The sequence below is a fragment of the Trichosurus vulpecula genome, chromosome 1 (genome assembly GCF_011100635.1).
Source record: "Trichosurus vulpecula isolate mTriVul1 chromosome 1, mTriVul1.pri, whole genome shotgun sequence".
NCBI lineage: Eukaryota > Metazoa > Chordata > Mammalia > Diprotodontia > Phalangeridae > Trichosurus > Trichosurus vulpecula.
Window position 1 is genome coordinate 445,108,212 of NC_050573.1, and position 14,057 is coordinate 445,122,268.

The 14,057-nt window shown below is 40.0% G+C and overlaps 1 protein-coding gene across 1 annotated transcript in view; it reads right to left on the bottom strand.

The window, feature by feature from the left end:
• The window catches only part of TNPO1 (transportin 1), a 75,460-nt gene extending 65,421 nt beyond the window's left edge, over window positions 1-10,039 (bottom strand). Inside the window, exons 1-4 of the mRNA XM_036764144.1 lie at window positions 9,727-10,039; window positions 9,469-9,582; window positions 6,359-6,434; window positions 2,822-2,971 (exon numbers count right to left, since the gene is read on the bottom strand). Coding sequence (XP_036620039.1) covers window positions 2,822-2,971; window positions 6,359-6,434; window positions 9,469-9,573 — 331 coding nt within the window. The 5' untranslated portion in view covers window positions 9,574-9,582; window positions 9,727-10,039. The remainder of the gene's footprint in view (window positions 1-2,821; window positions 2,972-6,358; window positions 6,435-9,468; window positions 9,583-9,726) is intronic.
• Between the last annotated feature and the right edge of the window lie 4,018 nt (window positions 10,040-14,057).

Sequence of the window (14,057 nt, forward strand, 5' to 3'; positions counted from 1 at the left end):
TTTGCAGGCTATGAATAAACTCCCAATCTTTAAAAAAAAAAAAAAATTACTTGACCCAACTCATCCCTCAAGCTAACTGTCAATATCTCTCTTCCCTTTAATAGCCAAAGTCCTATAAAAAGCTCTCTCCACACTCAACGCCTGTACTTTTCCTTTCACTCATTCCTAGTTATCTGGCTTCAACATTCATCACTCAAACTTCAAGGATACCAATGATTTCTTTATTGCTAAATCTCAATGCCACTTCTCAGTCTGTACCTTTCTTGACCTCTGCAACATCTGACACTGTTGACCATTCTCTCTCCCTGAATTTTTGAAACATGACTTTCTTCTGGCTATCCCCCTACCTATCCGCACCATCCCCCACCTTCTCAGATCCCTGTTCTGCCCCCTATGTACGTTATGTACACTGTGACTGTCCAGAGCCCTCGTTTCTTAACTCTCTGAACCCTCACGCTTGGTGATTTCATCATGAATTCAGCTACAATCTCTATGCAAATGACTTCCTGGGTCTACTACATAGCCCTACTCATTCTCTTAAGCACCAGATCCCTATCAACAACTGCCTATTGGACATTTCCAATTGGATGTAATAATAGCTAGCATTAATATACTGCTTTGATGTTTGCAAAGCCTGTGTCTCACGGGCATCTCAAAATCAGTATGTCCAAAATATATATTGTTATCTCTACACTCTATCCCCACATCTCCTTTGTCCTTAACTTCCTCATTCCTGTTGAGGACATTACCATCCTCCTAGTCACTCGCTTTAACAATTTCAGAGCTACCTTGAACTCTAGCCTCTCCCTCCCTCTTCATATCCAAATAACACATCTTGTTGCATCTACTTTCACAAAATCTCTAACATGTCCGGTTCCTGCCTTCTAATGGAATTTCTTCAGTCTATACCTTCCTCATACTTTCCTCGAAACAGGTACCAAATTGAGATGCCTAAAGCACAGGGTTGACCCATGTTATACTCAAGAAGTCTTCCCCTCCCCAAATTTCTTTGTACATATTTTGTATGTAATCATCTGTAGGCTTATCAGTAAATAAATCTCCCAATGGAACATATGTTCCTTTAGAACAGGGACTTTTTGTCTTTTTACTCCCAAAGTCTAACAAAGTGCTTGGCACTTAGATTGGAGCTGTCCTTTGGTTTGGTCTAGAGAAGTCTCAGTAAAGAAATTACCTTTACCAATGTTGATCTGCAACTTGGAGAACTGCCCAGGATACTGAGAAGTTAAATTACCTGCCCAGGGTCACAAAGCCAGTCTGCGTAAGAGGCAAGACCTGAACCCAGGTTTTCCTGACTCAAGTCCAGCTCTCTAACCATCATTCCACACTACACACATCACTAGATAGATAATCACCTGTTTAGCAAGGGATAAGTCTTGCCTGGCACATTAAACATTTGGCAAATGTTTACTGAGTAAAATGGTGAAAAATTAACAATACAACTCACTGGCCAGGTATTATGCTATTACGCCCATTACCCCTTCGTGGACATTGCACAAAAAAGGTCCATTAAAAGATCTACCAGGTAAACATATTTCTAAGTCTACCCTCAAGGAGTTCCAGAAAAAGTAATCTCTACACTTATAATGAGGGTGCTCTGCCATGACTGATGGTGTCCAAGTTTAGGGACTCACTATATTTTCCGAAACTCTGGAGTAACTGTACAAATACAGCTTGTTTCACTCAAGAGATGATCTGTTGAAAAGTTGTAGGAAGTGAAGAGTTTTGCTTTATTTTTGTAGATTGAGTTCAATAAGTCCTTTTTGGAACCTGAACTTGTGTTATGCAGCCAGTATGCTAACATTTATTTAGTTTTCCTAAAATACGACAGTGAAAAACACAATGATCTTCACATTGCCTTTCCCCAATACCCAATTTATAGTACAAAATAATCCAGGTCAAAAGCAAGAGTCCTGACCCAATCATGAGAAAACCTTGGCCTGATTCCTTAGAAGTGACTTGAAAATAAATATTCTCAAATAGTTCTGACTCCTCTATAGTGACAAATCGTGTGCAATCCAAACAGGGACATGAGGAAACACTTCTGTTTTTTAAAAAAAAAAAGTTCAAAGCATAAAATTCTGACTGGATGAGTAGCTTAATTCTATTTGGATTATAGCCAAAATTGCAACTGGTTACACTATCAGAATGGTGTTATTTAGACAACTTATTTTGTTTAAATGGCCAATAAGGAATAAAAATCACATATTCCCTCACAATTTAGTTCCAAAGTTAACACTCTAAAGTAAAATTTCTATATAATCATTTTAAGAACTTGAACAATAAAATAATCCATGTTCTTAAAATGCATCACACCTTTACTTATAACAACAGAAATTCAATATTCACTGACAAAGAATAGTACCATACCTCCCTACTCTCAAAATGTTTAGTACTAAATTTTCTTAAAAGGTCATTTGGAATCAAGGATACCTAAAAAGTGTTTAAAATGAAATGGCATCCAATCTTCTCCCAATCTCTTCTTTCATCTTTTCAACATGATCAAAAGCCCTCCCCCACCTCAGGGAAACCCACTCCCTATTTTAAATAACCGCATTCTCCAGCACTGCCACCTAGGTAAATGATATCATCATGAATGGAGCTTCAAGAGCCAAATGCAAATGTTAAGATTACCTAGCTTTCTCGATGGATATTGATAACAGTAACATTATTGAATCTGTTGGAAACAATGTAATGGAAAATTTTTTCCTACTATAAATCTGTCTTTAAAAATGGACAGTAAGTGAACAATCGCAAAAAATGAACAAGGCAGAAGACAGATAAATTTTATATTGTAACTCACCCACAGTGGCTCTGATCAGAGGGGAGGAGTCACCAATATTATTCAGACATTCACTCTTAATAAAATCTGTTACTCCATTTGGGAAGTTGTGAAAATGGGCTTTCACATTATTCTTCAAAATAAGACCACTCAAAGACCTTGTAGGTTCATCTGCAATAAAACAGTCAACACTGCTTTGAACTTTTAAGTAGTTTACACAACAGAAACATTACAAGAATTTTAATGTATTTAGTTGATTTAAGGGGGGGAAGGATCACAACATATTATCAGTCTTGCATTATCATCAGGACTAGGCAAAAACATTGTCAATGAATCTCAAGAGCTAAATCCAACATTTAGGTTGATGAGAAAAGAAACAAATCTTGTTGATAAAGTTAGTATATTTGTATAACCATTCCACAAACTGTCACCACCATACTTTTAATGGCAATTTGCTCTTAAACCCCACCGCCACTAAAATGAATCAAACTCTGACCAATCTTGGTCACTAACACATGATTAAATACTTTCCTCCTCAGTAAAAAGGTGAGGGACAGTACCCATAGAATGTTGGATAAACTGTCAAATGTAGATGCAGTATAAAATGGTTAATTCTTTTTCCTTCCAAGAGAGAACTGATTCATGGTAGGGAGACCTCGATGACACACAAAAGAGTAGGAAATGGTGTTTTTAAAAGCACCAACATAAAAAAAATACTTAATTCTACACAACTCTTAATTATCTCATAAAGCACATTATACACCTATTAATTTAACTAAATACTTCAGTGTCTACAATTGCAAATTAATGAAAAGATTTCATTTATGAAAGGCCTGTTACGTAGACATTTAGCAAACTATAAGATTACCCTCAGCAAAATAAGTTAAAAAGGTAAAATAAAATACACATTAACTTCAAATATGTGAAACAACTTTTAATGTTTATAGAAGTCAGAACCTTAGACTGAAACCTAAAGCAAATTTTCTGAATAGTTACATGGGAGGGGGGAGGGCAGAATTTTTATTGATAACTTGTCTTTGGCTATATCACATAAAAGATTAATATCCAAAACAACAGAATTATTCCTACTCTGTTGTTTAGATCAACCACGAATATCATTCATATCAACACTACATAACAGGATTCAGGTCTCTTGGAATTAAATAGCACATATAAACAAATGCTTCACATACCCTACTAAGGTAATAGGAAGTAAAATTTCCAGGTTTGTTATAGTCCAGTCCTAAACCCACTGTTCAGCTTAGAACTCAAATGATCCTTTCAAAAGTAAGATGGATAGGGAGAGGTAAACAGCTATCAAGCTATTCCTGAATTACTCTTTTGGGATATTCATTCCCCCATGAGAAATAAGCGTCTATCAACTAAATTCCTCAAGGTAATTATTTAAGGCCACATTTTATGGAGAGAAACATTCTTATCCTCTGTCCCCTATGACTTTCTAAAGCAAACATGAAACAATTTTCAATTTTCTAAGAGCAAAATGTTTAACTTCTATTTACGTGATAACTCATTTTCCAAGACTTTCAGGGTACCTTTTAGCAGTTTCAGCAATCTTACTTTTAATGAAATTTATCTGTATTTTTACGAAGGCTAGGAGATAAAACTCACAAGCTTGCCTAATTATATACAAAGTTATAAATAAGTTAATGGGAAAATGTCTTCAACTATTTAATTAGCCAAACTAAACAAGGCTGCACAAGTTTTGGAAGATCACAATAGTTTCCACGAAATGAAATGTTGAACACTAATCATTTTCTATCGCAGAGTCAGAACCATTAATCAATGTTCACCAAATTAAAGACAAGTTGACAAGACAGAAAAACTGGCCGAACATATGTTAATATATTAATATTAATGCTGTATAAATAGTTTTTAACATCTATAGTACTTTGCTTTGAGATGTTAACACTTCAACTGTAAAACTGCCATATTGAGAAACCATGTGCAATGGAAATAACTCTGCATTTGGGGGTCAGACTACCTGGGTTGAATCCTTGACTTTGCTACTTAGTACTTGTGTGACCTTGGTCAAATTGGTTCTCTAGGTCTTTATTTTCCTCAACTAAAAAATGAAGAGGTTGGGAGATATCAGTGTATCTATATAGATATAGATGTATGGATCTATTGATCTACAAATAGAAATCGCTATTATCAGTATCAACATAGATCTATATAAAACCTATGCCTCAATTTGCTTAGCTGTAAAATGGGTAATGATAAATGCCACCTACCCTACCTACCTGACAAGTATTGTTGTAAAAATTAACTAAGATGAGGCATGTGAAAATACTCTAGAAATTGTGAAGTGCTATATTTGAATACAAGGTAATTATTACTTGATTGACTCCTATTGTGGGAAAACTACACACTTCAAATTTTCACCATACAGGTAATAGAGGTAAGCCTCTAACCAAATTAAACCAAATGTATAGTTTACGCAATTTACTAGAACTTCTAAAACACTGTTACATTCCATAAGACTATAAAACCTCAACAATTTAGAAGACATGTGAAACTGGTTTTATGTTACTCAAAAGTATATTACATATTATATGTACCTGTCGATTCAGCCAATATTTGGGTATCAATAATGGTAAATTATTGAAAAGATTTCCTTTACAAAAGGCAAGTGGCATAGGGAAAGATAAGGGAGTACTGTGCTAAGCATTATACAAATATTATATTTCATCCATGCAACCCTTTGAGATAGGTGCTTTTATGATCCCAATTTTACAGCTGAGTAAATGAAGTTAGACAAGAGGTTAGGTGACTTGTCCAGGATCTCACATAAAGATAATCAGCATACTACAATGGTCTGATTCAGAAGCTTAAGACCTATGGAAGGAATTCTTAGTTTCTTAAAGTCTGGGTTTTGGAAGGTTATTAATTTTAGATTTGTTTCTCCCAAAAATATGTTTAACACAAGATTACTTTATCCTTGTTGAATTACGAGTTCAGTAAAAATTACCATGTTGTATTATGCGAACTATAAAGTGCAAATTAGTATGGCTTTTTACAACACTGAAAATTAATTTGAACTACTTTAGCAAGAGAGAAGATCTGGTATTTCTGGTAACTGTAGTAAAGACTATTATAGATGAGGGCATTAAAAAGCACCCCCTCCAATGACAAACTAGTAAAGAAATTAGTTTGTATAAAACTTGCTCTGCATAGTACTTCAAAGTATGCCTCAATGTTTACATGTTCCAAAATCTTTTAAATGCAAAGCACCCCTCCCACCGCCCCCAACCAAAGCCTACTACACTTATGACTAAGGGTTAGGATAATCTAAAATGGATTGGAACTGGCAATACATTTCTCATATGTAAAAATCTGTGAATTTATTACCCAAATCTCCAAACAAGAAAACCTTTACAAAAAATTAAGAGAGGACACCCTGGAAAGATTAAGGTAAAAAGAAGCCTTTTCAAACGTTTCTCTCTTTTCATATATTTGTAAAGCAAACAAAAAAAAACAAAACACCTTTCAAATTACAATCTATATTCTTAAATAAACCTTTTAATTATTTCCACTTACCTTCAGATTTTAATTTTGTAAGAACAAAAATCAGGTAGTTGTTAAAATCAGGATATTGGTTGAGTTGTTCCAGTTTCTAGAACAAATGTAGTTAAGGAAACTTTTCAAGATAACCTAAGAGACAGTAATTGTTATACAAAAAAAAAATCAAACACTCAAATGTTTTTAGCTTCTTGTTTTCATCAAGACTAAGATTTCTTTATTAAATCTGACACTATTGCCAACGGTTTAGACTATGATAAGTAGCTTAAGAAAAAGGTACCAAAATAACTTAGAACTCAAGATCATGAAATCGCTGTAAAGGGTTTTTAAATGTCTTAAATTTATCCACAAATCTTTAGTAGTCTTGCATTTCTTGGTTCTTAATCATTCCATCCTGTTAATCAATTTTCTCCTTTCTATAATCAAATTTCTCCTTTCCAAAGCAGAATTATTCACAATCCATGGAATCTGACCAGTAACAATTCAACCACAACAATTTTACAAGTGTCCCTATCCGTTAAGATTTATCACATCAATTCATATTTGCAGGTACTTAACTGATGACGGTGGGTAGCAGGGACATAATGTTCCACTAAATTTTCTTTGCTCCCTGATTCTCAAACTGTTCATTTACTCCACAACTGAGTTTCACTAAAAAGTGACACCACAAATGCAAAAGTATCAGCCAGAACACGTATAAAAATGATGTGTATGCTTTACTCTTGTCTGATCAAATCTGATACAAACCACAGTTATGAATATTTGCTGTTTATTACATTAAGCCCTATCAGTGCTCAACGGATCACATGATACTTAACAGCGTAAAATATTATCTGAGAAGACCCCACAAGGAACAAATCTGAAAATGTGCATTCTTTCTTTTCCCAACAGACAGAAAGGCAAAATGTAGATTCTAGAACCTTTAACAACTGATGGGAGAGACTATTCATTAATGGTTTTAACAGAATAAAAGTAAACTCGAACACCTCAAGTTGAACTCCCTAATTTTTATTTGCCACATGTAACATTTCATCGATAAACACATTTTCTTACGAGGTAATCAATAATTCCATAATACTAAAATTTCTCTTAAAAAACTCCACTACATGTTACTTTTAAATAATTAAGAGCCACATGGTATCACTCTTTCCCGACGAGGAAAAGCAAAGGACAGTGCAATAAGCCATTACTTTGAAATAAACAAATTCTCACCCCTAGTTAATGACCAGAATTCATTTTTTTTTGTTAGAAGAGGCCAATCATACAAATTTTATATGCCTAGGTAACCAAAATAAAGTTTTCTCAAGTTTCAACCATTATGCCCTTACTAACGAGTAATCCAATTTTTAAAAAAAATCACAAAATATTATTTATTCAAACAGAAAAGCAAAAATCCTTTTAGTTTTCCTCATTTGGAAGTTTCACGTTAGATAACTGATTTTTACCATAGGACAGACTGTATTATACCATCCTACATGAAGCCTGATGATTCACTGACATAGACAATCCAGGTAGTAATTTGAAAACTTCACTAGCAATCTATAATCCTTTTTATAATGTTGCCCTTTCAAGATCCCATGAGGCTGTTAGCTATGACATCATAAGAGAGTGGTATGTATGCCACAGCCATGGAACTCAGCAGAATTGAAAACTCAAATACTCCTCTTGCTATTCGCAGCTTTCTAGACGAATTGCCTTTAAAAAAATCTTTAAATGAACACTTCTGAATAAGTGCTGCTATCAATTTCACTAACAAACATGGAAATGTATTTGCCAACAGTTGACTATTCGTAAGCTCCAGTCAGAAAATATCATCTAACTATATTAGCTTCCCACACATCAAGGAATAAAATTTGACTGCAACTTCCCTCGTTTATGTCCTTCTATTAAATATCAACTAATTATATGCACTTCCCACTTATCAAGGAATAAAAGTTGACCTAACTTCCCTCATTTGTTATTCCTATTAAAGCTTTTTAATCTAAAGACTCTCAATAGACTGCATTTAAAATCATTGTTTGAGAATAAATTTTAAAAGCAACTCCACGTTGTCGGCCTGCAAAAATCATTCTCTATTTCATCAATGTATTTGAGATTGTACTTTTGCAAAAGGCCAAGTGAAGCAGAGATTAAAAAACAAACCAACCAACCAACACCAGCCCGTTGCTTCGCTTTGACCACAATCAGCAATGGGAAAATTCTATCTGTACCCTTGGATAATCTCTCGGGTGGGGGGGGGGGTTACGTGTGTTTGGGGGGAACGGGTTTGGGACATGAATGAACAAACACGTTTAAAAAGGTTTGCTTCCTCTTTCTCCCCCCGGAGCCTTTCCCCAGCTCCCCTGAAACTGGAGCGCTCCGCCCCCCCCCCCCTCGCCCCCCGGGGTCGCCAGTCCTGCGGGAGCCAAGGCTTTAAAAAGAAAACCCCAGCTTGGAGCCAGGCGGCAACAGGTGCTACGCTGCCCCGCCACGGGGTGGGGTGAGGCCCGGTCGAGTCCCCCGGCCTGGCGGGCCCCGACCACAAACGAGTCCCCGCGACTGGGCCGGGCGGAGCAGGGCCCCGCGCGAGGCTCCTCCACCAGCTCCATGGCGGGCGGGAGAGCGGCCCGCGCCTCCCTCCTCCACGGGCCCCCGCCCCCGCCCCCACCCCGGGCCCGGCCCCGGCCCCGGCCGCCGAAGCGAGGCTCATTGTGTAGGCCCTGACCGCTCGCGGGGAGGCCGCCCGGGCCCCGGCCGGGGCTCCGACTCGCTCGCGGTCCGCCTGGAAATCGGGGGCCGCGCGGGCCCGAGCACATGCGGCCCCGAGGCCGCCGCCCGCCCCGGCCGGAAGCCGGCGCCCCTCCGCGAGCCCGGGAGCTCGTGGCACGCCTCTACCCGCGCGCCAAGCCCGGGACCTGCGGCAGGGAGTGGGGAGGGAAGCAGACGCGGGGCGCAGGCACCCGCTTGCCGCTCGCATAACGCTCCCCCACCCCCTGACAGGGCCTGGGCCTCCGGAGGAGCGATGCGGCGCGAGCCCCGGGCCAAGCCCCGCCACGGCCGCGCGGGGCGGGGTGGGGGGAGGGGAGCGGAGCCGAGCGGGCCGGGAAGCGCGGGGGAGCCCGCGGCGGCGAGGCCCGCGGAAAGGATACTTGTTGCACGGTTCTCTGGGTGGAGGTGTCCGGGGACTGGGACTCTTTGAGCAGCTGCAGGATTTGCTGAAGCCCTTGCTCGTCGGGTTTCCACTCATACTCCATCTTGATTTGCTGCAAATAAAGCCAGACACAGGAAGAGACGGAGCCGATATTAACTCTCCGTGCACAGGCCCCAGAGCTGCCCGCCCCGGGGCAGCGCCCCCCCCCCCGCCCGCCGCCCCGCGGCACCCACCCCACCCCCACCCCGGGACCTGCCTGAGCTGCAGGGTTTGGAGCCTTTGGACCAGGAGAGCGAGCCTAACAGTCGCCAGCAGCAGGGCCGCCAAGGTCTGCTCTGCTACTGCTGCTGCTGTTTCTGCCGCTTGCTGCTGCTTCTGCTGCTGCCGCTGTTGCTGTGTGCACGGAGCCGACCAGACTGAGTCACGGCGAATTTGCAATCTGGCCCTAAGATCCGCTCGGAGGATCCCCCTGGGTCCTACTGCCACCCTGCTTCCTCCGCCGAACCCCGCAGTTCGTCCCCGGTGCAGAGCTGAGCTTCTTTCCGCTAGCAATTTAACCCTAAGGGAAACTAACCGATTTAAAAAAAAAAAGTCAACTCAAAAGATGATTTAAGAAAAAAAGCGTCTCTTCTGATGGCTCAGTGCTTTGCTCAGTCAAAACACTGAAATAGTGGACACTTGATAGGCAAAAAGAGAAATCCTCTAACAGGGAGCAAGCAGTCATGTGTGAAGCTCTGGGCACACACACACACACACACACACACACACACACAACTATTACCTACAACATTATCAACTGTATACATGAAACATTAGGACTTTTCCCCAATTTTTCTAAAAAAAATTAATTTTCTACATTAACACGTCTGAACCAGCCTCATGGTGAATTTCATGAAATGTGGCTGAAAAATTTGTGTTGGCCCCGTTTCACACCGGTCGTAATGATGCGCTTTGGCCTCTTGAGCATGAACGGTAAGTACCAATAATAATTTACATTTAGATGGCACTTTATTGAAATTTTTCAGACAATTTTCGCGTGAACATTCTTGAGGTTTGTCCTCACGAAACGTCGAGGAAGACGTGTCAGGTTCTGGGGTTTTTTAAGCTTTTGATGAATGAGGCAACTGAGGCTGGGAAAAGTTGAGCGACTTGCCTAAGGACACAGAACTAATTAGTGACAAGATTAGTTCTAAATCTATCAGTTCGAGTTTCCTACAGAAAGCGATCAGCAATATCCCTTCGACACAATCACTCGGATTAATGTAGCAGCAAATGGGCAAATGTCATTAAACTAAACACTTAAACATGAGCCAGAATTAATGATGGAAGCATGCCTTACGCTGACAACCAGAATTTAAAATCAAATTTTGAGTCTAGGGCGACCAAGTTTGGCCCCAAACAAGAGAGATGAGAGACTTCACCTCCTTTCTATCGGTGAGAGATCACTGAGGTGCGACATTGCATACGATGCTAGGGGTTTTTTTTTTCCTTGTTTATTGCGTTTGACGCCTTTTTTATTCCTCTTTTTAAAAATGATTTGCTGTAAGGGAGAGATTTCTGGGAAGGAAAGGACAAAGATAATGGTACAGAGTGAAAAGTAGGTGGTGTAAAAACAAGCTGAGGGAAGTTTGGCTCCCTCTGATTTTAGAACCCCAATGCTTCTTGAATTAGGGAGGGACATGGTCAGACCAATACTTTTGGAAGGTTATTTTGGTGGCTATGTGAAGGATGGATTGAAGAAGGGAAAAGACTGGAACCAGGGAGACCCATTAGGAAAACACTGCTGTAGACCAGGCAAGTTTGATGATGAAATTATCAATAAGAAAATCTATTTTTTAAAAAAGAGAAATCAAATTAGAAAAGGTCCAGAATATGGTTGACATCATAGAAAATCCATGGAGCCTGGGGATGTGCGACCCTGGACAAGTCATAACCTTTCTGGACCTTACTTTGCTCATCTATAAAATGAAGATGGTTGGATCTCCCCACTCACCAAAGTCACAGTTAGGGATACGGGATATACTTCTTATCTCAATGGTATAGGGAACATCAGGATAGAGAAATCCTTCTACCGACGATGGTTGGTACCTTCTCTGCAAATTATAGTCTTAGAGAGTTGCCTAGAACACAGAGTCACGAAACCAGTATGTGACGGAGATAAGCCTTGGACCCGAGTCTTACGGTTCCATGGCCTGTTCCATAGCCACTGGGCCAGGTAGGCATGCTTGAAGTAATAGTTCTATTTTCAAAAGTTTTATGACTTAAAGACAGAGTTCTTCCTCTGTTGGGGGTTAAAAAAAAAAAACTAACCAACCCCTGACAAACTTTAATTTGACTCTACTGTTCCCTCTGGCTGTCATCCTTTTTTTTTTTCCTACTTTTTTTCTTGCCAAAAGACAACCCTGACTTATACTGATTCACCCACCTTCTTCATTCACTCTTCTTTGTTACCTTGCTATGTGGCCTTTGGCCTTACTAGTCTAGTGAAACTGGTCTTTCTAAGGTTATCAATAACTTCCTTATCACCAAACTCAGTGGCTATTTCTTTGTCATGCTTTCACACTGCATTTCACTCTTGACTACGGAACCATCTTGAAATTCTGTTATCCATGGACTTCTGTGATGCTATATATTCTATATGTCTGTTATGCTATATATTCTATATTTCTAATATATTCTATATTTCTATTTCTACATTTCTCCTTTCACCTCTCCAGCTGGTTTCTCTTCCTCTGTCCACCCCCTATAAATGTGGCCATTTGACATGGTTCATTCCTTACCCCTCTTTTTCCTGTTCTTTTTCTATATTTTCTTCCTTGAAGATCACAAATGCTTACGGTTTCAAATATCCTCTTCCCAAAGACCACCACACCAAATTCATCATCTCTAGAACTGCCCTTTCTCCTGAGCTCTAGTAAGAAGAAGCTTAGAAATCCCAACTACCATCCTATAGCCTCCTAGCTCTGCATGTCTAAAACCAGATGTTCCTCCCCAAACTCTGTGCAATCCTCATTGTGCTAATTGTATTGTCATTCTTCCTGTCTCTCATACTTGAAACCTCTAAGGAAATTTCTGACTCCTTCTCCCTTGACCCCTAACATCCAATTAATCACTAAGTTCTATTTTCCCTTCAAAATAGCTCTTGAATTTGGCCCTTTTATGTTGCCTCTACCATGACTATAGTTCAGATCCTTATCATCACCACACCTAGGGAAGTATAATTTCTCTTTTTCCCTATCCCTCTCTCACTCTTTCTCTCCCTCTTTCTACCCCATTCCTCCGTTTTCTCTCTTCTCCTTCTCTCCCTCTTCCTTTTTCTTTCTTCTTCCTCTTTTCTCTCTCCTCCTCTCTCTCCCACCTCTCTCTATCCTTCTCTCTCCCCCTCCCCTCCCTCTCTCCATCCTTCTTTCTCCCTCTCTCCTCTCTCCCTCTCTGTCATCTCCCCCCTTTCCCTCTTTCTCTATATGGTGTGTGCGTGTGTGTGTGTGTGTGTGTGTGTGTGTGTGTGTATGTGTGTGTGTGTGTGTCTGTGTGTGTCTGTGTGTATTATAGACAAGGACAAATACAGAGAGAGGAGAGGGAGAGAGACAGAGACAGACTCCCAATTCCTCCCACTGACAGCCCTCAATCTTCATACAACACTGCTTTGACCATTTTATTCTCCTGTGCTCTCACTTTTAGTGGCTTCCACTCTTCACTGCCAAGCAAACACAAGCCTCCATGTTGTGGGTGGGACATAAGCTGGAAGGGAAGAGCAGCTAGGATGACTATGACTCCTGAGCTCATGCCCCATGAGAACTGGTTAAAGGAACTGAGGTTTAGACAGAATAGACTAGGGGAGAATAGACTAGGGGAGGGTAAAGAGAAAGAACAAGACAGTTGTCTTCTAGCATGTGGAGGGCACTCATATGGAGAAGGAATTACACTTATTCTGCTTGGCCCCCAAGGGCAGAACTATAAGCAACGAGTAGAGATGTGAGGAAAAGTTTTCTAACAATGAGACCCGTCCAAGAGTGGGATGGCCTTCCTCTGGAGGTGGTGCTGGATTCTTTGTCAGACACTGGGTGGACTAGATGCCCAAGATCCATTCCAGCTCAAATCCTGTGACTATCATTACGTAAAATAGAAAATTACTCACTGGTTCAACAGACAGACATGTCTGTATTAAGTTAGAGTCTGTTTAATACCACATTCTCTATTTCTTTAAATTTAGATCATTATTACTAATCAAAAGGTGTGTTGGGTTATTTTTATATGTGAAAGAATCAAACCTAAACATTTTAAAAAGGGAAATAAATGGAAGTTTAAAACCTCTTTGCTCAGATAAGTGATGACAAGTTCAAATCATACCTAAAATCCAGGTGCAATGGTGATCAGGCAAGTTAGAAAGACTGTCATTCACCGGTGACAGTCATTGGCAGAGTAATTCTTTGAAGGAATAGTCTGTCTTACTGGCTAGAAAAAAACTGTCATAAATAATAATCATAATAATAAAAAGTAGGTACCAGGTATAACAACATGAATATTTGGCCTTTGAAAAGTTTGACCTTGAACTTCCCAAAACACAGAAACTTAAATTTCTACAAC